Below are 22,733 nucleotides of genomic sequence, written 5' to 3'. Positions count from 1 at the left end.
GATAATAATATTTACAGTTGCGAATTGTCAAAGCATAATCCAAAATTGAACTATCCGAAATCCTTAAATTTCATCGGAAGAAAATAACACTTCATTTTGTCTCTATCACGTGACCTGCTGAAAATCATGAAGGTAAATGGGTTTTGGACCAATTTGATGGACTCTATAATCCATTCTATGGTAAAACAAAAAATTATCAGAGTCTAAACACAACAATGACTGTAATCGCTCTTAAAGTTGGGCGCAAAACATCAAGAGACAGGGTAGGGTTACATATTTTATTTCTAACAATGACACTGGATGTCTGGATATTATAAGGAAAAAAGGCCCTGCAAAATAAATACAATCATAAGTACTCTAACTTACAAACTTTGCAGAAAATATCAATTCTATATTAGACAAAATACAATTTATACATAAAACATCAATATTAACCGTGTACATGTAAATTCTGATTTTTAACACAGACTTTGTTCCATGCCACATTAATTCCAGCTTACATGTATATAAAATATTCGCATCTTGCCACTTGATATTCGCATCAAGCTACATATATAAATATTACCAAATATGAAAAATAAAGTACGCTTGTAGTTTTTACAAACTTCAACAATATAAACGCATATAAAATCGTAACACGCTATATCTTCTATATTATGCGGTAAGCAAACTAATTAACTATATACATACAAAAATAACTATACAATAACTTGACACTCTGCTTACCTTACATCAAGGTGCAAAGGCTGCAAAATCGTCTACAGTCTACATGCAAAACGTCAATCACAAGCAGGTCAATCTATACTATAGGTGACATATCAAAATACCTGTAGAACAAAAATACCTTACATATAGTATTTTGTCACCTGTATTAAATCACCTGTAAAACTGATTTGTACTTTTACGATACAAATATAATTGATCCAGTTAACAAAAGTATTTACGGTTAACGAAAATGTTTACGATTGCTCTTTAACTTTAAAATGATCAAGACATTAAATCATTCATTCCGGAGCGCTCGAATACGCATTCACTCAGTTTATTTATTTACACATTCTTTATCCTGGAATTACGTTAAACTTGCTTATTTATGAAAAATGCATGAAAAACAATAAACGTTATTCTTTTAATTTATATGCACTTTATCATTAGATTTAAGCGTTTAACATCTACACAACGCACATCGCTCAATCATCATTCAAATAGGGGAAAATCATGCAAACTCATTCCAATTAAAATATTCAGAATTCTGGCATATTATAAAAATATATTAGTAATTTAGGAGTAGAACTAACCTGTAAAGTTGCAGTAGAAAAACTCAAAGAATATATTAAGATATAAGTTGAATTAAATATTTCCAAGACACATCTTGTCTATCCGAGAAATTATTGAAGAGTGACATATAAAAGAACAAAAGAACTTTAGCGCCGAAAATATATCCAATAGAATTTAAAGAAAGAGAGCGGTCAAATCAACCATGAAATGAAAACCCTTTGAATTCAATACAGTGAGATAAAAATTAACAGAACCACATAAATAGTCATCGGTCAATAAGTCATATAACCGTAAATCGTCAATTAAATATAAACTATAATTATTTGATAACCAGTACCATTATAATATCCATGAAACCAACTTTATTAGCCTAAGCAAATACAAATAAAATATAAAAACGAAAACAACAAATACAGTGAAACCTTTCAAATTAGTGTCTACCACATGACGATAAACATTCGTATTTCTAACTTTTATATACGTAGAATTTCATTATACATGCATTGAAGTATTTTCCATGACATACATTTCGGTTTTGGGGTTTTTATGGCCGAAAATAATTAATTCGAAATGAAGACCAAAATGGTAAAAATGAATACCAAAGATCTGGTACGCAAATGCCTATATTTAAGCGTTTCAATGGTGTTATATTTATAAAATTTTTAACCTTTAAAATTATACATGGGAAAATAATTTATCGCGAAAAGAAGGCAAAAATACTAGTGGCTACTAGCATTTAAGACCAAAGACGACGAAACCTGAAACTGGAAAAAAAATATGCATTATAACTTACAATGTAGATTGTCAATTTATTGGTGCATTTTGATATATTGCATTTTAATGTTTTCATTTTGATTCACATTAAAATAGTTAATTTGCTCGTGCATGCGATCAGGTTAAGATCTGATGTAACATACTATTATCGGGGAGTATTGCAACTAACGAATAATCGACGCAGTTGATCAATATACTACCGACAAGTTATATGAAGTGATACGTACATCACAAAGTTTTAAATATCCTGGCTGACTTCTGTTGATAGGTGGCCTTTTTGTTTGTTTGGTTTTCGAGTATGTCTTTGCGGCTTTGGTAAATGATAATTTTAAAGTAGATTGTACAGACTCTGTTTTTGGAAATATGCAATCATTAATAAGTTTTTTTGTTCAATTTATACCTTTGGTTTTCAGATTTTGAGAACCAGGTGTGTTGTACTACATGTCTTTCGTGTCATAGTTTCCCAACAGAAAACCGGGAGCTGCAAGATCGGCTTTTAATAAGATTGGTAGTTTCTTTGCCCGTGTATTGCTCTTTCGGAGATATGTTTTAAGGACTCACTATTGTTGTTAGTCCAGTCTACCTGCCTTTATTTCTATACAGGGACGTAAGACGTCGTCTTCAAGTCTTTTGCGTAGACCGTGTATGAAATAACTTTCAAATGTTAGGAATTTTTCATAGGAATCACCCCGCGTCTGTCTGTGTGTCCGTACGCCCGTCTGTTTAGTACATTACAAAAAATATGTACATTAGACGAGGAAAAATAGCTAAGTTCAACTGGCTAAAAATCTAGAAGCTTAATTGTCGAAAGAAATACACGTTAGATCAGGATGGTTTCCGCATGGCTTCGGGGGTTATGCTACCCTTTTGCTAAAAGTTTAGCAAAAAAATGAGCGGTAAATGATAGCCTGGGACGGGGAGTTTAGTCCCTGCATGGAACTTATTTTCTTTACATACGTTTCTTGACCGGAACCACTGCCCCCTATTGTAAATAAATAGATTCGTCAAGCCCTATATGAAATATCTGAAGACAGCTCTTCCAATTGGTACTCAGCATTCCTCTTTTTCATTGCTATGATCGATTACTTTTTATAATCTCGAACGGTTTTCATTTCTAGCTAAACATCAAATGGTTTACGTATCATGCGTTTAAGAATTAAGCATTCGTAGGCAACTTCAATATAATATAATGAACGATTGGTTTATTCGGGTAAATGAATATGTCAGTGTGCAAGGTTTGTGACAGACAATTTTACGACACAATTGAACATTTCACTATGGACTGCTCATGTACTGACGTCATAAGAGACACATATTGAAACACAGTGTTAGACGTTTTTGGGGTCGAAACATACGTTTACCTTGACGGACTTTTCTCAACTATCAGAGAACGCTTACTCCAAGTGATTCTTGGTTATGTTACTTTGTTAATGGAACATTGTCCAAGTCTAGAGTCTGAAGTTATTCCCAAATTTATTAACATTTCTGCAAAGTTTTTCAGAGATTGGGCATATATCTATTTTTCTAATGAGTAGATAATTTGAAGAACTTAAATCGTTTCGTAGTTGTCTTTCTTTCAAACTGATCTGATAAATACTTCACTTCTCTTTCTTTCTTTAATCTTTGTATTTGCTTGTATAATGACTGTCATATCTCTGTATTAGAGGGATATATAAACCAAATAAAATTCGCAGTAATTATGAAGGGTTTCCTCCACAAACTGATCATTTAAAATTTTTCATCGGTCAAAAACATGGCCGTCGTTCCTAAACTAAAAATAGAACATAGGGGACAAAATGCTTCTTTTGTTATTTTTTCCTCAACTATAGAAGAATAATGAAAATGAAAGCTACTCGTGAGGTAAACATGATATTCTGAGTTGACTGGCAGTATTGAAATTATTATTTATGCGGCCATTTTCAAAATGGCTGCGATTTTACGACCATGTTCACCATGCAGTTGTTCAGTTTCCATCTTTAGGAAACTAGGTATTTTAAGTTGAATGGTGATAACGAAAGATTATCCTGGACGCGGCCATTTACCCGCTAATTTTCATGCTTGCTCTTATTTCTATGGTAATTGGTTTACATAGCAAAAATGGTCTCCTGATATGAATGGTGATGATGAACATTTTTTATAGCCAAGGTTTAACATTATTTTATGTTCTTTTTCTGCAAATGTTTCTTGGCTAATGTCCCTCCAGACCTAGCGGAATAAAAAGGGCACAGGGGGACCCCTGCCCAAAATTTTCCCATAGGTCTAAAACACTTTGAAAGCATTTCCAACATTTTACATTTACATTTTTTGGGTACTCTTTGACACCTTTAATTTACTTACTTAATTAATAGGGTATGGTTTGTCAGGTGAGCGATTTCACAGGTACTTGCGTTCTAAATTTATAATTTTTGGTTAAAAAAAAAACAAACAAAAAAACAAAACAAAACAAACAACGAAATAATGTGTTATAACAGCAAATAGTACACTTAAACTATCCGTATGAAGTTTTCTGATGTATGCATGGGGTTCGACTGGTAAAAAAAACACTATTCCCCATAATAGTTACGTGAAAATAAATGATACCTCTAAGAAATAAGGATCCCTCCTCCCCACCTTGCCGGAAAAAAATGGTAAGTCCTATATAAACACTTATTATCCTCGTTGCCCAGGTTTCAAATACTTTTTATCATTATTTTGTCAAAAACACCAAATCCACGGACAGAACTTCTTGTTGGCGGTCCCTGGCTTATTTATCAAACAGAATCTCAGGATTTGTAAGTCTCGTACCAGTTTCGGTTGCCCTTCCGAAAGACTTGCGTACCTGTTCCAGGACTCTGTGAGAAAAAGGTCCTGTTAACGCGTTGTTGTTTATATTTTGTTTTTGGTGTTGGGCAGTTGATGATTAACCCTTTTTTTTAGTAATATAGCTAGTCACGACAAGATAATACAGATTAAAATTATTTAAGCGTTTCGATAATATTGTAGTTATATTTTGATTTAATTGTTTTTGGAGCCTCAAATATTAACTGCGGGATACACGGAAGTGATTGTATGAACCCCGAAATCAATCAAATGAGCTCATTATGGATAACGGTTTATTCAAAATGAAGAAGTTTGCTGCAGATGCTGGTACACTTTTCAACAGAGCTGTTCAGGTACGCGCTATAAAGGGACAATTACAGTGTCGAGCCACGTGAAAAAAAACATGGCAATTTTTTTACGTCATTAAATCAACATTTCTAGTCTAATTAATGGTACAGCTTGAAACGAAACGATGATTTGTTTTATTATATAGAAGTGTGTCATGTCCTGGTGAGTCACCCAAAGGGTTGAGACGTGGATTTAGAATTATAATGAAGCTTGCTGGTTATGAGCTGATTAATATTTCCATTGCTTGTACATAAATGTGCATGTATTGTATGCTAATGTGAATGATGAGGAATAAGAAACACTTCTGAATTAAATAAAAGAGACATAATACGAGAAAAGGCTTACTTTGATTACCCCTTATGTTGCCAAAGTAGCATTACTGTCAATCCCACCAAATCCCTTTTACCATGTTTACTGTTGATAAAAAAAAAGTGATGGGTGCAAGAAGCTGCAGCAGTTAGTACATGTATTAATGTTAAGGTCCCGAAGGGAGCGTAAGTGGTTGTAATATAAACTGGGTCGTATCCTAATGGCCAGAAAAACGATTAATAACTGGTTTGTGCACTTAAAATCGGGAGCTTAAAAACAGCATCATGGCAGCTTCATTTCGGTATACTTTGTAACCAACATACGGCAACCTGGTTGGAGGTCTCATTTGGGAAAGGAAGGACAGCAGACATTTTTCTTTCAAACTTAAACTATTTAGACTTCATTAAGTAGCTAAATGGTTTGAAATTAATTATTCAGAAGTAACCAAGTACCTGTCGCGGCTACGATAAGTAAAATATTTGAATTTGAAGTCTGCTGCTGTCCGTTGTTTAAAATTAAAAAAAAAAAAAACAAAGTCAGATTTGGGAATATGATAAAGGTCTTTTGGGTTAGGGTCCAGTCTGGGAAACATTAGCTAGCTTCATTGATTGAATACAAATCGAATCTTAGCTTTTTTGGTCAAAACGGCATCCGAATGTTTACAGATATGACATAATCATCTTATTGATACTGAACCATAACAACCTACACTTTGGCCCATACAATGATACATATTTCAAACCGTGACAATAGCATAACGTGTAAGGACAATAAAAACCATATATCATAACAAATTTTACCATTTTGGTATTAAATAATATAGCAGGGCTGACAAAAATAATTAAAGGACTTAGGTTTTTCTTCTAGAGTGTTTAGGGTTTCAGCTCAAAGGCTCTGCATCAGCATCAGAAATTTTTAGACATCACCCATGATCGGGATTGTACTCCATCTTTTAAGTGGTATTTTGATAAGAGTTATCTCTCTTCTGATAACAATTCAAATAAAAAATTGTACCCATTCAAGAAAAAATAAATTTTGAAAATCTTTCAAATCTATCAAATATTCAATTACAAGCAAGTATTTTAATCAGCTTTCGTTACAAATGTTTAACACTGGATATGGAATGAACATTCTTCACTCCAGCTTATGATAATTCATGTTTTATCATTTATATTCCATTATGAAATGTGCAAATTACTCATGCAGTTTGTTGGGACTTGGATTAAATTTATCCCCATTGATAATTTGGTAGAAAACCCAAAGCGTTTCTTTTGATCTTCTTGTTTCATAACTGAACAGTAAAATCTATATTTCAATGGAACATTTCATAGAAATTGATGGTAAAGGAATACTATTGACCACACTTTATGACAAACATAATGACTTTTCATTCAGCATAGTCAACTTTCCTTTCATCTGTGGCAACTTCTCTTCAGCACCTGCATATGGAGTGTTCATATCACAACTTATATATTATGCCAGAGCTTGCCGAAACTATGCAGACTTTTTGTATGGCGCTAGAATTCTAACAAATAAGCTTCTGGAACAGGGTTATGTTGCTACAAGATTGAAGTCATCACTACAGAAGTTATATGGTCGTCATCATGAACTCGTGGATCGTTACGGTGTATCCATGAAAACTGATTTGTTCAACATGTCATAGGTTTCCTTTCCTCTTTCGTCTACCCCGGACTTTACTTTTTATGAGCAACTTGGCAGGTGTTTCTAGAAAAGCAGAGGACGCTTACCCTACCGGTGCACCTGGTCCATGCTCCCAGTTTTTAATGGTCTGCGTTGCTCATTTGCTTTTGTTACTTTGTATGTATGATTTTAGTTACTTTATGTTCTTTGTTGTGTATGTCTGTTTTCCATGTCTGGTCTCTGTCCCTGGATTACATTCTTTTGGTTACCACTATAACCTTGGTTCCTTTGATTACTCTTTACAAGTTTGTACCTACCACTACAATGTGTGTCAATAAAGTTTCAGTCTTGATTTGTCAGTAACAAATTTTGAACATGATAATTGATATTCTTGATCAATTTATATCAAGAGATTGGATATTTTTAACAAGAAACCATTACAGATTAAGTGGGACAGGGAATCAATCTAAGAAGAAAATAAACAAATAAAAATGCCTGCTTATATTGTGTGCATGTAAGTAACATATTAATATATAATTAAAAAAAAGTGTTGGTGAAGGATGCAAGTATGCATTCACTTCTCCCTAGCCACTCCCACTTCTCCCTAGAGTCACCTTGCCATTTCATCTGTCTGTCTGTCTGTCTGGCTTGGCTTGGCTTGGCTTGGCTTGGCTTGGCTCGGCTCGGCTCGACATACATGAAGGTGGGGCATACGTTGTAAGAGATATTGTTTGCTTTCGGATATCAGCTTCCTGTATCGATGGGAATTTGCCTAGCACTAAAATGCATGCAACATTATGTACTTAGGATTATCCAATTTGCCACCTACGGCTTATGCAGGCTTATGCAGTCTACACTAATTCATTTCACCTGTCATATTGTGCATTGCCCAGGGAATATAACATCAATTTGTTTCAAGCCCTATATTGCCGACATAATCACTGATTTTTATGAGGAAATAAATTGAAATTTGAAAAAAAAAATGGTATTGCATGACCACCTTCTAACAAGAGTAAAGAGAGCTTATTACGTCATGTCAATATTGAAATGCTACTGAACAATAACACATACTTTGATTTCAAATTACAGAGAATTCTACCGGCATTGAACTGTGTGTTTGTATTAGGAAACTGTGCAAATCTTACATCAAAGCTTTTGATTAAACTACCACTACACAGTGATTTAGCTAGCGCTCGCCATTTTTGCCATTGATGAATGATTTTCGAAAGTGGCGAATTTTTCTTGTGCACGATTCGTCTCTTGATATTTCGCTCCCCAACAAAAAAATATCGATAAAAAAGCTTCTGATGTTCCCATGACCCCATAATTGACAACTTTATTACCTTTCCCAAGCCAATTAGGGTTTTACAGTAAACAATCATGACCAATGTTTTGATTGCATCACCCTTGATCACACCTTGCTTGATCACCAGGTTGAGGCTAATTATCCGGACAAACAAATTAATTAATGGTAATGATTTGTTTGTTGAGCGCTGTGACACGTTCTCAAAGTACTCAAAGTGTCATCGTATGTATTTAAAATGGAAAGATGTTTGGATATTTCAATCACAGTTTGAATCGCAACTATGTCCGCCATTACGAACTATTTTAGTTCGTCGTCACATGACGACGTACCTAAAGGTCAAAAGTCTAAAAATAAGTCAACTACTACAAAGAGTCGCAGTGATCGACTATTAAAGTCAAAATTTAAACCAGAGTGGTCAAAGATATGACATGAAAACTACTCCAGGTCCTAGGTTGAAGTCATTCTTGTCTCAGGTTTCTACTGATGTTGAGAAGAAGGGTCATTTCATGTTCAATGGTAACTTGATCAAGTACAGTGCAGCTCAGAAGTCCAACTTTGACGATCTTAAGGTGAGGTTTATTGACCAGTTAGTTTCTAATCTTCAGAGTCGTTTCCCATCACAGGACATTTTCAATGCTCTTTCTATCTTTGATCCCAAGTTGATTCCAGAGAAGGGTAGTCGGGAGCTTGTTTCCTATGGCAGTGTTCATGTGGATTTTCTTTGTAGGCATTTTGGACAGGACAAGGGTGAGTACAGTGCTTTGATCAGTGAGGTGCATTTTAGAGAGGAATGGTCTATGATGAGGCATGTTCTTGTAGGGTATAGAGGTTTAAGTATGGCAGATACTCTGTCTTCTTTGTTATCCTAGGGCAGTTGATGACTATCCTTATGTTTCTAAGTTGCTCCCTGATTGTCTTCTTTCTGCTGTGAGAGGGGCTTTAGTAGGTACAATCTGATCAAGACCAGTCTGAGGAATAGGTTGAAGGTGGAATCAGTGAACACCCTTCTTAAGGTTTGTCTCCATCCTTCTGATATGGGTTCCTTTGATTTTAAGAGGGCTTTCACTTTGTGGTGCATGGCTAAGGACAGGAGGTTTATGCATTACTGATCAAGTAAACAGTGCTTTACATTCTTAGACACATGCCAACAATAGTAGCTGATGTATATAATTTTTAGATTTTTACATACATGATATGTATGACACAGTAACAAAGTATTTTTTTTGCATTTTTTATTCATGAATAGTTGCTAATGTAGAAACTGTATGTTGTTATATATTTTTTATTAATATGAATTATCTGTTATTTATATACCAGTGCTGAAATAGAAATAAACATGTTATTATTTATAATATAGTTGTTATAAGTATATGTATATACATGCATGCTGATAAATTTGCGACGCGAAAAGAAAAAACAGTATTGAGATTTAGTCTTATGCAAAAGTGATTAATGGGTTGAAAATCCTGGCTAAATCCCTGCACTATATGTATGTACAACTGAAATTCAAATTTTTTAATTGAGTATTGTTTTTTACCTGAAACCAACAAATTCATATGGATATCCAAATGAAATATTAAGAGGTGTAGAGGATCTGAGGAATATTTGACTTCTTCTTGGTTTGAAATTTCTTGTTTTTATCATGTTTCAGTTCACAGAAGAGAAATTAGGTCAAGCAGAGAAAACCGAGTTAGATGCACATTTTGAGAACTTGTTACAAAGGGCTGACAAAACTAAGATATGGACTGAAAAAGTTTTAAAACAGACTGAATGTCTGTTACAACCAAATCCAAGTAAGTATATATACAAAAAGTATAGATACATGTACATGTATACCAGGAAGATCTTAGTTAAAGTTACAAGTACATGTATTATGATATACATGTAATTTGGTGCATGAAATTGTGTCTGGTAGAAAAATTGACACCCATTTGAGATGCTTTAAAAGAGAATGAGAATTCAGTTTGTTGGCCCAGTGACTGTAGTGAAGTGACCTATATATTTTACACCTGGTCATGATGTTCAAAATGTATCATTGACCACATTCAGCTGTAAAATGTTGGACAGTTAAATTCATATGGGTTTATAAGAAAAAAAAAACACCTCAAAAGTGAGAAAAAGAATCAAGCACAAGTGAGATTTGGAAATCTCAGACACCTTTTGTTGTAGTTTTTTTAAGTCTGCATAGCCTCATTAGACCAATTAATTCTTACCCACAAGTGCCTTATATTTCTCTATCTTGCATTCACACAGGAGTTACAGTTTTATCAATGAAGAATCGTCAGAAATGTTCTATACATTTGTAGGGATCTGAAACAATGAACCAAAAGGCATACAATTGTTTGAACATTTCATGCAAGTGGAGAGATAGTGTTCCAGGAAGTCTCTCCAATGGTTGAGACATTATCTATAACATATAGCTGTGCATCACCAACCTATAACATAGCTGTGCATCACCATAAAAGTTGTTATTTCAGTACAATTAGCTTTGTCTCTCATAGGCAAAGCATAAAATTATAAAATCTCATTGTCATTTTATAAAAATGTTGATTTTGCCTTATTTTATTGTTGAAATTTAATTTTACTTCTATCATACTTGTACACAAGGTCTGTCAAATATATCTTTTACATTTCAGATGTCCGTATGGAAGATTTCTTTTATGAAAAGTTAGATAAAAAGAAGCGAGATCGTGTAGGTAATCATGAACTTCTTGGTCAGATGATGGTGGATGCTGGAAATGAATTTGGTCCAGGTACATCCTATGGTAGGTATATCACAGGGGTTTAGCAGTTTGATTTTCTTACAATCAAATAGATTTATAACTTTTATGATGTGTGGATACTTACCAATTTATTATACACCTTCCTATTTAGATGGGTCATATTATAGTATACCAGTGTCTGCACATCTGTCCATCCACCATTCACACATTGCACACATCTGTCCATCTACCATTCACAGATTGCACACATCTGTCCATCCACCATTCACACAACTTAAGTAGTGGATTGTTTCTTTTTATTGATGTCAGCTCCCTTTCAATTTTTCAAATTTTCAGTTTGAACTCAACAATCAATCAATCAATCAATCATATATCACCTAACTCTTTGATACTTACTTGTATACTACCTAACTCATTGATACTCACTTGTATACCACCTAACTCATTGATACTCACTTGTATACCACCTAACTCATTGATACTAACTTGTAATCCACCTAACTCATTGATACTCTTGCGCTTTCTTCCGCCAAAATGTCAAAACACGAATATCAATCTGCCGTTCACAAAATTTAAATTTATATTGACAATAAAAATGAATAATGCAAAAATCTATATAATAAATAGGAAAATCAATAGGTTATCATGATTAACCAAAATATTATCGCGAGTGCCGAAGAACGCCTAGATTAAATGAGTGTGTGGAACTTGTTCCGCGCACGAGTTAAATCTTAATGCGTTCTTGGCATGAGTTATTCACTCTTTCCAATTAATTATCCTATTATTGTTTGTTTTTATGAAGTTTTACAAAAAGTGTGTATCAGTTATATCATTGATATGCAAGTTTGTAAAGGTAATGTTCCATATCTTGAATCACAATGCATGTACATCTTTCTGTATCTTTTGTCAGTGTTTGATATATGGACACGAGAATTTGAAATAGATATCAAATGATCTAATAGAATGGAACAAACTGTCACAACAATGTCAGACTAGAAACATTTACTTGTGAATGTTGACAGTGTTGTTTCTCGACCAATCATAACACATCTGTCCATCCACCATTCACACAACTTAAGTAGTGGATTGTTTCTTTTTATTGATGTCAGCTCCCTTTCAATTTTTCAGTTTGGTACAAAAGTGGGGGAGATTTTCTGTTTTTGGCTTATGACTCAGACCCCCTTGCAGCAATGTCAATGAAACTTTTTATGTATACTGATGTAAGCTCTCTTTTAATTTTTGTTAAATTCCAATTTTATACAATTAAGTATTATGTGACTTTATTCATAAAAGGGGTGATATTATGATTTTCGGACTATAACACAGTAGTGGGGCCAAACATAAAATATGTTTGTTTGCTGTTCCCCTACCCAATGGTTTGAAGCTTGGGTCAGTAGGTAGGGGAAAAAATTATTGAAATCTTTGGAGAGGAAGAAATGCAGAATTAAATTTATAAGGGACGTGACATATGCCAGGTATTAAGTTAGTCTCTGTATCTTTGATGACTTAAGTTAGTCTCTGTATCTTTGATGACTTGTTATTATATTATCCTAATTTATTATACAGATAGCAGTGATTTACCAAATGTTCCCAGTGTAATTTTTTTGATAATTCACACTGTAAAATAAATTTGGTAATTTCATATATCAAAAAGAATAGGCCTGCAGCAGCGCTAAGCTTGTCGTAAAAGGCGACTAAATAGTGCTCAGAAACCTAGCCGGGGGCTAGGCGCTCTGCCCACAGAGCAACTGGGATGTGTGCCCCAGGTGGTGGAATGGGGTACCCCTGGCATGTTACATGCTGGGGTTGTCAGGCTATAATACGGAAAACCTGACCGCAAACCATAGTGGTGCATCGTGTTGGGAAAGATGCCAAGTTCCTCGCACGTTAAAGAACCCTGCTGTGGTATTCGATAGGAGTAGGAACCACTGCGCTCCGCCGCAGGAGGCTAAATTGCCCGACCTTCCCCTTCCCTCCCTTTTTCTAGTGGCAATCAAAATTTGTCGACCCTACTGTCCTTGTGTCCCATCCCATTTTTCATTTCATCATCATTTCATGTTCATTTTATCATCCATTTCATGTTCATCGTCTGAATATAGCTGAAATATTGCTGCTCGGACATTAAACCCCAACAATCAATCAATCAATCAATCATATATCACCTAACTCTTTGATACTTACTTGTATACTACCTAACTCATTGATACTCACTTGTATACCACCTAACTCATTGATACTCACTTGTATACCACCTAACTCATTGATACTAACTTGTAATCCACCTAACTCATTGATACTCTTGCGCTTTCTTCCGCCAAAACGTCAAAACACGAATATCAATCTGCCGTTCACAAAATTTAAATTTATATTGACAATAAAAATGAATAATGCAAAAATCTATATAATAAATAGGAAAATCAATAGGTTATCATGATTAACCAAAATATTATCGCGAGTGCCGAAGAACGCCTAGATTAAATGAGTGTGTGGAACTTGTTCCGCGCACGAGTTAAATCTTAATGCGTTCTTGGCATGAGTTATTCACTCTTTCCAATTAATTATCCTATTATTGTTTGTTTTTATGAAGTTTTACAAAAAGTGTGTATCAGTTATATCATTGATATGCAAGTTTGTAAAGGTAATGTTCCATATCTTGAATCACAATGCATGTACATCTTTCTGTATCTTTTGTCAGTGTTTGATATATGGACACGAGAATTTGAAATAGATATCAAATGATCTAATAGAATGGAACAAACTGTCACAACAATGTCAGACTAGAAACATTTACTTGTGAATGTTGACAGTGTTGTTTCTCGACCAATCATAACATTGTAAGCATTAGGTCTAGGTATTTAGTTATTGTTTGTGCTTCTGTTGCGTGTTTGCCTTGGCATCTCTCAAAACTTCAAAAATTAAATATTTAAGTTTTTTATTGAAGTCTTGAACCACTGTAATCACCTTTTCAAATCCGGTTTAAAATTTACCAAGACAATATACCCCATTAGCTATTTGTCCAAGACTTAACACTTTTCTCAAGGGTCAAATCATCAAGATGTATTAAAACACATTTTAAAGATCTTTGCATGCAACTTATAATTTAGGTCTGGTCAAACCCATTTTCATGAAACTGAAAAATAGTTTTTTACCTTATGATGTTATCTCTTTTTTCAATTGTTATAAATTTCTGAGTTACTTTAAATAGGAATTTTTGGACTTCAATCATAAAAAAGTGGGGATTTCTCCATAATTGCAGAATAACGTTTTAAGAAATTATCATGATTTTATTATTATTTTTTTAGTAATGTAAGATCCTTTTAGATTTTCATATACTTATTTTCAAATATTAAATCACAATTAAAATTCTGTATCAATTTTGAATTTTGTGTCTATATTTGCCTGATCACTTTAGGGTTCCATCTATGTGGGCGTACATGTATCTAGAGACACTTTGTGAAGCATTATATATAAACATGATTCTTTATGGTTACCATATTTCCATTGTATTTGAAAGAAAGGATGAGTTACACATAAGAGTGCTTTTGACTTTTTGTAGCTGGCACAGGCAATTGTATTTCTTGTTCTTGCTTGTTCTGGAAACTTTTAACTTTGACAGTTCAGAAGTTTGGGGTATCTGTGATTACTAGATCAATTATGTGAATTTTTTAGGCAATGCTTTAGTCAAAACAGGTCAAACACAGCTTAACATTGGAAATGCAGAGAAAGAATTTGTACAAGCCACAGCCAATAATTTCCTTCAGCCTCTCCGAAACTTCTTAGAAGGTGACATGAAAACTATTCAGGTGACTATGCTATTTAATGTCAATTATATATAACAAATTATCACAATTTTTTTATATTAATTCCTCAGCTCATTGTGTAGGATCACAAAATTGTGATATAAGTTTCCATTGTTAAATGTGTGCACTTGTAAAAACTGTAAAGACATAACTTAGGTAGTGACTTCAAGGGGCTGCCTGGAAGTATACAGAATGCTGTAAAATTGTATCCCCATCAATAAATCAAGTTAAAAAAGTATCATACATTGATTTTAGCGTCAAAATACATGTACATCTTATGCCATCCCAGACGTACCACAACAAAAAACACAAAACACAACAAATTATAAATGGAATAAATACACAATTTTAGAAAAATATGAAGTTCACTCTGTTAATACTTGTAATACCTGCAATACTATGAGATCAGAGAATATGGCTTTATTCACTCTAATTTACGTATAAATTATTGATGGTATTTTTATCTGTTGATGATGATATGTATTTTGTGGTATCAGTCAGGCCTAAACTTCTAACTATATGCATGTTTATCCTATAAAGTTTCATCAATTATTATTGAATTAGGTGTATGTACATGTAGGTATATGTTCTATGCAAGAGAATTATAGATTTTCTGAACAGTTTACATGGTAAATAGATGGTAACACATGGTCTCCCAATCAATATTATTGATGTTTGTCACAGTTCTGTTTAATGTTATCATACATTTGAAGTCCATATAGGTTTGTATTATATGGAATAAAGCTCAGAGCTCGTCTCCTGACCTTATCCTATTGTACATTTTGAAAATTATTAATACAAAAATTTATATACTTAGTCATCATTAAAGGATGAAATAAACTAATGTCTTTGACAGTAGAATTAACCTGCAAAAGAGAGCATCCCACTGCCACAACATTACTTAAGTTTGATAAAGTTCGTAACTGTTTGTGACAATATCAATTTTAAAGACTTATTGGTGTAACCATGGATATAAATAATATTCTCAGACTTTAAATTTTGTGGTGCCTAGGCCTGGTCTTTATAAAAGTTATAAGTCATCTAGATAAGAGCATTTTCAGGGTCAATAATGTTAACTTTGGCCAGTCTGTACAGGGTATATATGGGTAGGTGCTATCATTCTGCTTACAGAACTCATTGAGACTCACATATATACCACCTAACTCATTGATACTCACACATATACCACCTAACTCATTGATACTCACACATATATTACCTACAAAAATTTATGCTACATATATTTATTTGGTCTTCTCTTTTCAGAAAGAGAAAAAAATTCTAGAAACTAAACGACTAGATTTAGATGCAGCAAAGACACGTAACAGAAGGGCAAAATCACAAAATACACAGGTATGTGCATAGAATTATACAATATGCATATAGTCTAGGTGTAATTAATCATTAAATACAATGTCATTTGGTATGTGACAGACTAGGAGGCAAAGTATTAAAAAAAATTAGGCACACTCAGAAAAAAGACAGGTTATGTAATTAATACCTACAGTGACACAACAGACATACCAAACTAGACAGATTCGCTTTACATGCCTGCAGTCACTCACTATAATAAAAAATAAACAGTAATGTATGTAATCAATGTATACAATCAATGTCTGTTTGTTATTAAAGAATCAGCTTCATCAAATTTATCAAAACTTGATTAACTGATATTTTCATGATTTTAATAATGTTACCACATTGTCTACATATTTAATTCGACATAATCATATGAAACAAATCAACTCTCTTGGCTATATGACTTGTTAAAATTATAAATACACTGGCCTGTATGAAAAATTATAAATACACTGGCCTGTATGAAAAATTACTTTTAGTCTAATATTAGACCTGTTTTAAACCCCAGCCACATGAAGATTGGGATGTTTTATATTATTCCCTTTGAAAGTTAATTGTCAGTCCCCCTACATTTTCCTGATGATAACTTGAGAATGGTTCATTGAATTTTGTACAAACTTTGCATAGTTGTTTACTACCATAAAATTCTGGTTGAGTTCACTTTTCATCAAAATCCACAATGTAGTTTTCAAATTAATTTTGCTATTCCCCCTTTTTTCACCATTATGTGTAGGGTATCACTTAATGTCCTGTTTCTTAAAATAACATGAAAAATTGAAGTAAAATCCAAATATTATAAAGGATTGACAATTATAAATGACATTTTATTTAGTAGTATCATAACTATTGCTTTGGTTTATTCTGGAAGTATTATTGTGCATTTAATCTTAGCTGTATAACTTTGTGTGTTGGTCTTTCTAACAAAAATGTACTTCATAGAAAACAAAGGTAATCTTTCTACCTTTTGTTTTTACAAGCCAACCTCTCGACCCCAAACGTTGGCTCTGATAGAGGTTAGTCCTACATCACCATATGAATGTTTTAATGTCGTTAAAGTATGTTTATCATTGGTCTACCAGATAAGTGTATTTAGTTATTGTCGTTATAGTCTGTGTAATCATTCAGATGATATCGAAATATTTTCTGTTTATTTGGATTCCTTTAAATGTGTTCATTATGGGTGAATTTTCTTTAGTTCTGAAGGTGACACTATTTTTATTTGTTTATTAAAATAGGTTTATATTGTTTGAATATTAGCATATTTTTTTTAATGGTTAATGATGGATGTTGTGTAAAATATTTATTATTTTAATGGTTCTTAAATAGTTAATTAAACCAACCTAAGTTACAGCAACATTCTAAACTCATGTCAGGACACAAGAAAGCTGAGAAAAAAACACAGGATTAATGTGCTGAAGCAAATGAGTAACACGAGGAGCACAGACCAAACATACTGGTTAGGAAAGAGTAATCAAGGGAACCAAGGTTATAGTAGTAATCAAAAGAATGTAATCCAGGGACAAAGACCAGACATGGAAAACAGACATACACAACAAAGAACATAAAGTAACTAAAATCATACATACAAAGTAACAAAAGCAGATGAGCAACTGGGACTCCTAAAAACTGGGAGCATAGACCAGGTGCACCGGTAGGTTAAGCATCCTCTGCTTTTCTAGAAACACCCACCAATTTGCTTATAAAAAATTCAAGTCCATGTTAGACGAAAGAGGGAAGGAACAAATCAGTTTTCATGGCAGAGATGAATACACTGTAACGATCCATGAGTTCATGATGACGACCATAAAACTTCTGTAGTGATGACTTCAATCTTGTAGCAACATAACCCTGTTCCAGAAGCCTATTTGTTAGAATTCTAACACGATACAAAAAGTCTGCGCAGTTTTGGCATGCGCTGGCATAACACGTAAGCTGTGATATGAACACTCCATACGCAGGAGCTGAAGAGATGTTGCCACAGATGAAAGGAAAGTTGACAATTCTGAATGGAAAGTCATCGCGTTTGTCGTAAAGTTTGGTCAATAGTTTTCCTTTACCATTGATTCCGAAGTGTAGGTCAAGATATGAGGCTGACTTCACAGTTTCTGTAGTATCCAGAAGTAGCTTCTGCTGTTATAGAAACATGTCATGTCCTGTTAAGTACTGGTTAGGATACAGTCTCTGTTGTTATAGAAACATGTCATGGCTTGTAAACATTTCAGAGAAAAAAACTTATGACTTGAAAGGGTTTATTTATAGGCTTAAAGCTGTAAATGATCCCATGACCAGTATATTCTGACATTTAATTGATCAATGTATACAGTAACCTGTGTCCATCATTTTTCCAACCTTTAATTTGGTTTAGAATTTTGCCTCATTCCCATCAAGAAATATACGCCCAACTTTCCCAAATTTCAGAAGTGAAATTCTCCAATGTGACTTTAAGCATTGTTTACAATGGAGATTTGTAAGATGTACAAAACATCTCTTCACGATCCTGTATCAAAATTGTCATTCTCTTAGGTTAGCCATGGTTTAATTACTGTTCAGAACTGATGTTATCAATTAAGGACTTTGTTTGATTTTAAAATGATTTGAACTATCAGTTAATAGATTATACATTTATTTAGGGCAACCAGCTAACTACATGTAGTAACATGTATATTTTATCAGCCAATACATATTTTTGAAGAACTGTTTATGTTTATATATATATAATTATGTATTTATTTTATTTCAATATTGGCAAGGATGATGCTGTTGCTAGAGTAAGCTGAATGTTGTATATATATTAGTAATTTATAGGATGAGAGGGAGCTACAGCATGTTTTATAGATCTTTGAAATGTTAAGACTGTCAGAGTTCTACCTATAATGTGATCCCTATACTGCAATCACATTGTTCTCTGGTCCATTTGTCTTGTCTCAACTGTTCTGATGGATTTTGTATTATGGTACACAGCCTTTACATAATAAGCTGTTTGTTTTCTCTTCTGTAACCCCTTCGCATATAGTGGTGATGTATCTTTGGATATTGGTGACATATCTTTGGATACCCTCTGTTTTTGGGTATTTGATCCTTCAGGATGTTGCCGGTTCATCACTGGAACTTCCCTACTATTTCGTAACTCTACACAAATATGTAGTCCAAACTGAATTCCTTTAATGTCATTCTTTTATATCCAGTAAATATGTTTCTGGCAACCATTCAGCTCAAAAATATTCTCTATTATTTCTGCAAATAAAATTAAGATCTAGTCCCCAAACCAGTTGAAGATTTAGGGACTCCTTTTTGGCCTTGAAAAATATTTAGTAATGCTTCAAGATGTACTAAATGTGTTCAGCATGTTCCATTTAACACATTAATCAGTAAAAATCTCCATTCTATCATTATTATTTACCAATTAATAAACAGGAAGTGAATAGCATTGATTTTAACTAAGTAAAATTGGCAGGAAAATTCAAGTTGATAAAAAGTGTCTTAATTTTTTTTAAATCTTATGTTCTTCAAGATAACTATTTGCTCAGCTGAATTTGGTTTTATTTAAGTTTAATTACATTGTAGAATAAATAACTGTTAATTTAGTTATTGAATGAAGATACAAACAAACTTTTGGATATGTTTAAAAATTTGGAAAAAAAGGTGAAATTTGTAAATATGTGTGAAGTTGGATTCTCTTTAACTATTGATTACAGTTGATACTTCAGAAATCTGTAGTATTGAGTGACATTCTGTTTATGTGTATTAAAAAAAAGTTCTAAATAATAGGAAATATGCAAAGTATGATCACAGTTTTTATTTACATCATGTATTCTTTGAAATTTTGTTCATGCTACAATTTCCACAAGAATCAGAAACCTCCAGTGCTAACAGCACTTTGATTGGCAGGTGTTTGTTTGGCCCTCTGCCTGTCAGTTTGTCAATGATTCCAGATAAGAACTTTAGAACCAATCAAGAGATTTTATTCAAACTTTGCTTAATTGTTAAGTATTATTAATACAAATCAAGGTTGATTTTCAACACGATCTCATCTATAGTTTTCTAATAATACTGTTTTAAACTTGTTGTTTCCAGTTGATAAAATGGGAACTGATTAACAGATTTTATTCTATGTATTATGAAATACAGATCAAATTTGATTTTCAGCATAATCCAATTTTTTAGTTCTTATACTACATGTACTACATGTACAATGTAAGCTTCCATCCTCTCTTTTTATGGTATTGATTTTTAGCTCACCTGGACACCCATTGTGGGTTAGATGGCTTACCAGATGGCTGTGGTCACTCGAAGAGTAATCAAGGGAACCAAGGTTATAGTGGTAATCAAAAGAATATAATCCAGGGACAAAGACCAGACATGGAAAACAGACACACACAACAAAGAACATAAAGTAACTAAAATCACACATACAAAGTAACAAAAGTAAATGAGCAACTCAGACTCCACTAAAAACTGGGAGCATGGACCAGGTGCACCGGTAGGGTAAGCGTCCTCTGCTTTTCTAGAAACACCTGCTGAGTTGCTCATAAAAAGTCAAGTCTAGGGTAGACAAACGAGGAAAGGTAAACTATGACCCGTTGAATAAATCAGTTTTCATGATGCTGATGGATACATCACAACGATCCACGAGTTCATGATGACGACCATAAAACTTCTGTAGTGATGACTTCAATCTTGTAGCAACATAACCCTAATTTGCCATTGAAACACATTTTGACGTATACATCTTTGGCTACTACTTAGCCAATGGTGACCTAACATAGCAGAAATAATAGACGGGACATTTGTAATGATAATTGGCAAATTTTTAAATATCCAACTTCTCTGAAACCACCGGTGCCAATTTTTTTAAACTTGATAAGCTTTTTTTTTCTTTTTTTTTTGAACTTGATTAGCTTAATGACCTACAACTATCCACATTTTGTATGGCTCAGGGGGTGGCTGTGGCCACTCTAGTTACCATTGAAACCTTATGAGGAAACACATTTTGGCCTATATCTCTGTCTTTATTTGGCTTAGGTGGTTCATTGAATGACATAAATGATGTAAGTATAAGGAACTCTCTAAACCTTTTGTTTACATAACCTTATGATTTCAAAGTCTCAAAGTGAGAAATTAATTCAGACTCTGTTAGATCCTATAGTTATACCCCCTGGCAAACTAAGTTTAGGGGAGTACAAAAATGTATATAGGAATCCCTCTGTCTGTCACTCCGTCCCTCCATCCGTCTGTCTATCTGTCTGTCTGTCCGTCCGTCTAAAATTTTATAGGAAGGTTTAGTATCATATGTAGATGGGCATGAAGGAATATAAATACTGTTGGATGACACCAAAATGAGATAATCCAACAAATATTTTTCATTTAAGTCCATTTGAAACCAGTGGTCTTACTCACAGTATTTTTAGTTTATTTTCAGGTCTGTTTTGCACAAACTTGTTGTTTGATGGGAAACAGACTTAAATGCATTTAACATGTTTTAAGTAGAAATTTATTTCCTTAACCTCCTGGATGAAATAATTTGATGACAATTATAAGTTTATTAAAATTTTCTTGGTTGAGTATAAACAAATGGGTGTAACTTTAGCATGACACTGTGTGTAACCTTTTGTTAATTATTATTCTTTATCTTCATTACAGTCACCCTCTAATAGCGAGGTCATTGATGTATGTTCAAAGCTTATTGATCAGTTATAGCAATAACAATCCTATCTCCACCTTCAAAATTTAGGTTTTGTTTGGTAAACCTTCATATATGTGTATGATGTGGTGTATATTTTTCTTTGTGAAGGCTTTACTGTTGGTAGATCAGTGATTTATTTTAGAGCTTGCTTTTTATGCCTTGTAGGTGATGGAGCTTTCAAATCTTACTTCATTTTCATTTGACTGATATTGTGTTATGATGCTGTTGTCCTTGTTAATTTTTGTTCTTTCCATGCAATCCATGTAACTTTAGCTGTAATTAACTGAACGTCATTTGGATGTATTGTTATTTGGTGCTAGAGACAGCTTGCCATTATGAAATAAGGTCTATCATCCCTATTGTTCTGAAAAAGGACAAATTTAAGGTTAGGTCAGTGTCCTTAATATTCTGAAAAAGGACAAATTTAAGGGTTAAAATAAGTGTTTATTTTAACATTATTTAGAAGGTATATATCATATTTATATTTAATGATTCTGTGTTTTTCAATCAGATTTCAGATATCTCTTACAATTGTTTTAGTTGTAAGGGGCAAGGAATGCAACATCCCAAAAGATGAACTTTAAAGATTCCTAATGCAAATTCCTGCCTGCTTTGGCTATCAAATTATAGATATCTCATATGGTCTTAAAGTCATATGGATCAAAGGCTACATTGTTTGATCATGTTGATGAACACTCTTAAAGCAAAACTTCTTT

At 33.4% G+C, this 22,733-nt stretch overlaps 1 protein-coding gene and 1 long non-coding RNA gene across 6 annotated transcripts in view; one reads left to right on the top strand and one right to left on the bottom strand.

The window, feature by feature from the left end:
• Positions 1 to 264: 264 nt before the first annotated feature.
• LOC148610853 (uncharacterized) lies at positions 265 to 4,893 on the bottom strand. The gene is made up of 3 exons (XR_015924003.1): positions 4,630 to 4,893; positions 727 to 827; positions 265 to 329 (listed from the first exon to the last, which is right to left on the bottom strand). It is a non-coding gene; the product is annotated as an uncharacterized LOC148610853 (long non-coding RNA).
• Positions 4,894 to 4,969: 76 nt separating this feature from the next.
• Positions 4,970 to 22,733, top strand: part of LOC148610852 (endophilin-B1-like) — a 28,801-nt gene continuing 11,037 nt past the window's right edge. For 2 of the 5 annotated variants that reach the window (XM_088590655.1, XM_088590659.1), the window contains exons 1-7: positions 5,044 to 5,201; positions 10,104 to 10,245; positions 11,089 to 11,217; positions 14,845 to 14,978; positions 16,242 to 16,328; positions 19,085 to 19,102; positions 21,975 to 22,001. In XM_088590655.1, coding sequence (XP_088446781.1) covers positions 5,130 to 5,201; positions 10,104 to 10,245; positions 11,089 to 11,217; positions 14,845 to 14,978; positions 16,242 to 16,328; positions 19,085 to 19,102; positions 21,975 to 22,001 — 609 coding nt within the window. In that variant the 5' untranslated portion in view covers positions 5,044 to 5,129. Of the gene's footprint in view, positions 5,202 to 10,103; positions 10,246 to 11,088; positions 11,218 to 14,844; positions 14,979 to 16,241; positions 16,329 to 19,084; positions 19,103 to 21,974; positions 22,002 to 22,733 lie in introns of all 5 variants that reach the window. The other 3 variants (XM_088590656.1, XM_088590657.1, XM_088590658.1) reach the window with 3 other exon arrangements.

This window comes from Perna viridis, chromosome 7 (genome assembly GCF_037379345.1).
Source record: "Perna viridis isolate PV_CMFRI_1.1 ecotype Kerala chromosome 7, ASM3737934v1, whole genome shotgun sequence".
In the NCBI taxonomy this organism is placed as follows: Eukaryota; Metazoa; Mollusca; class Bivalvia; order Mytilida; family Mytilidae; genus Perna; species Perna viridis.
The sequence above is the reverse complement of the archived record's forward strand: the minus strand, read 5'-3'. Positions and strand labels throughout refer to the sequence as shown.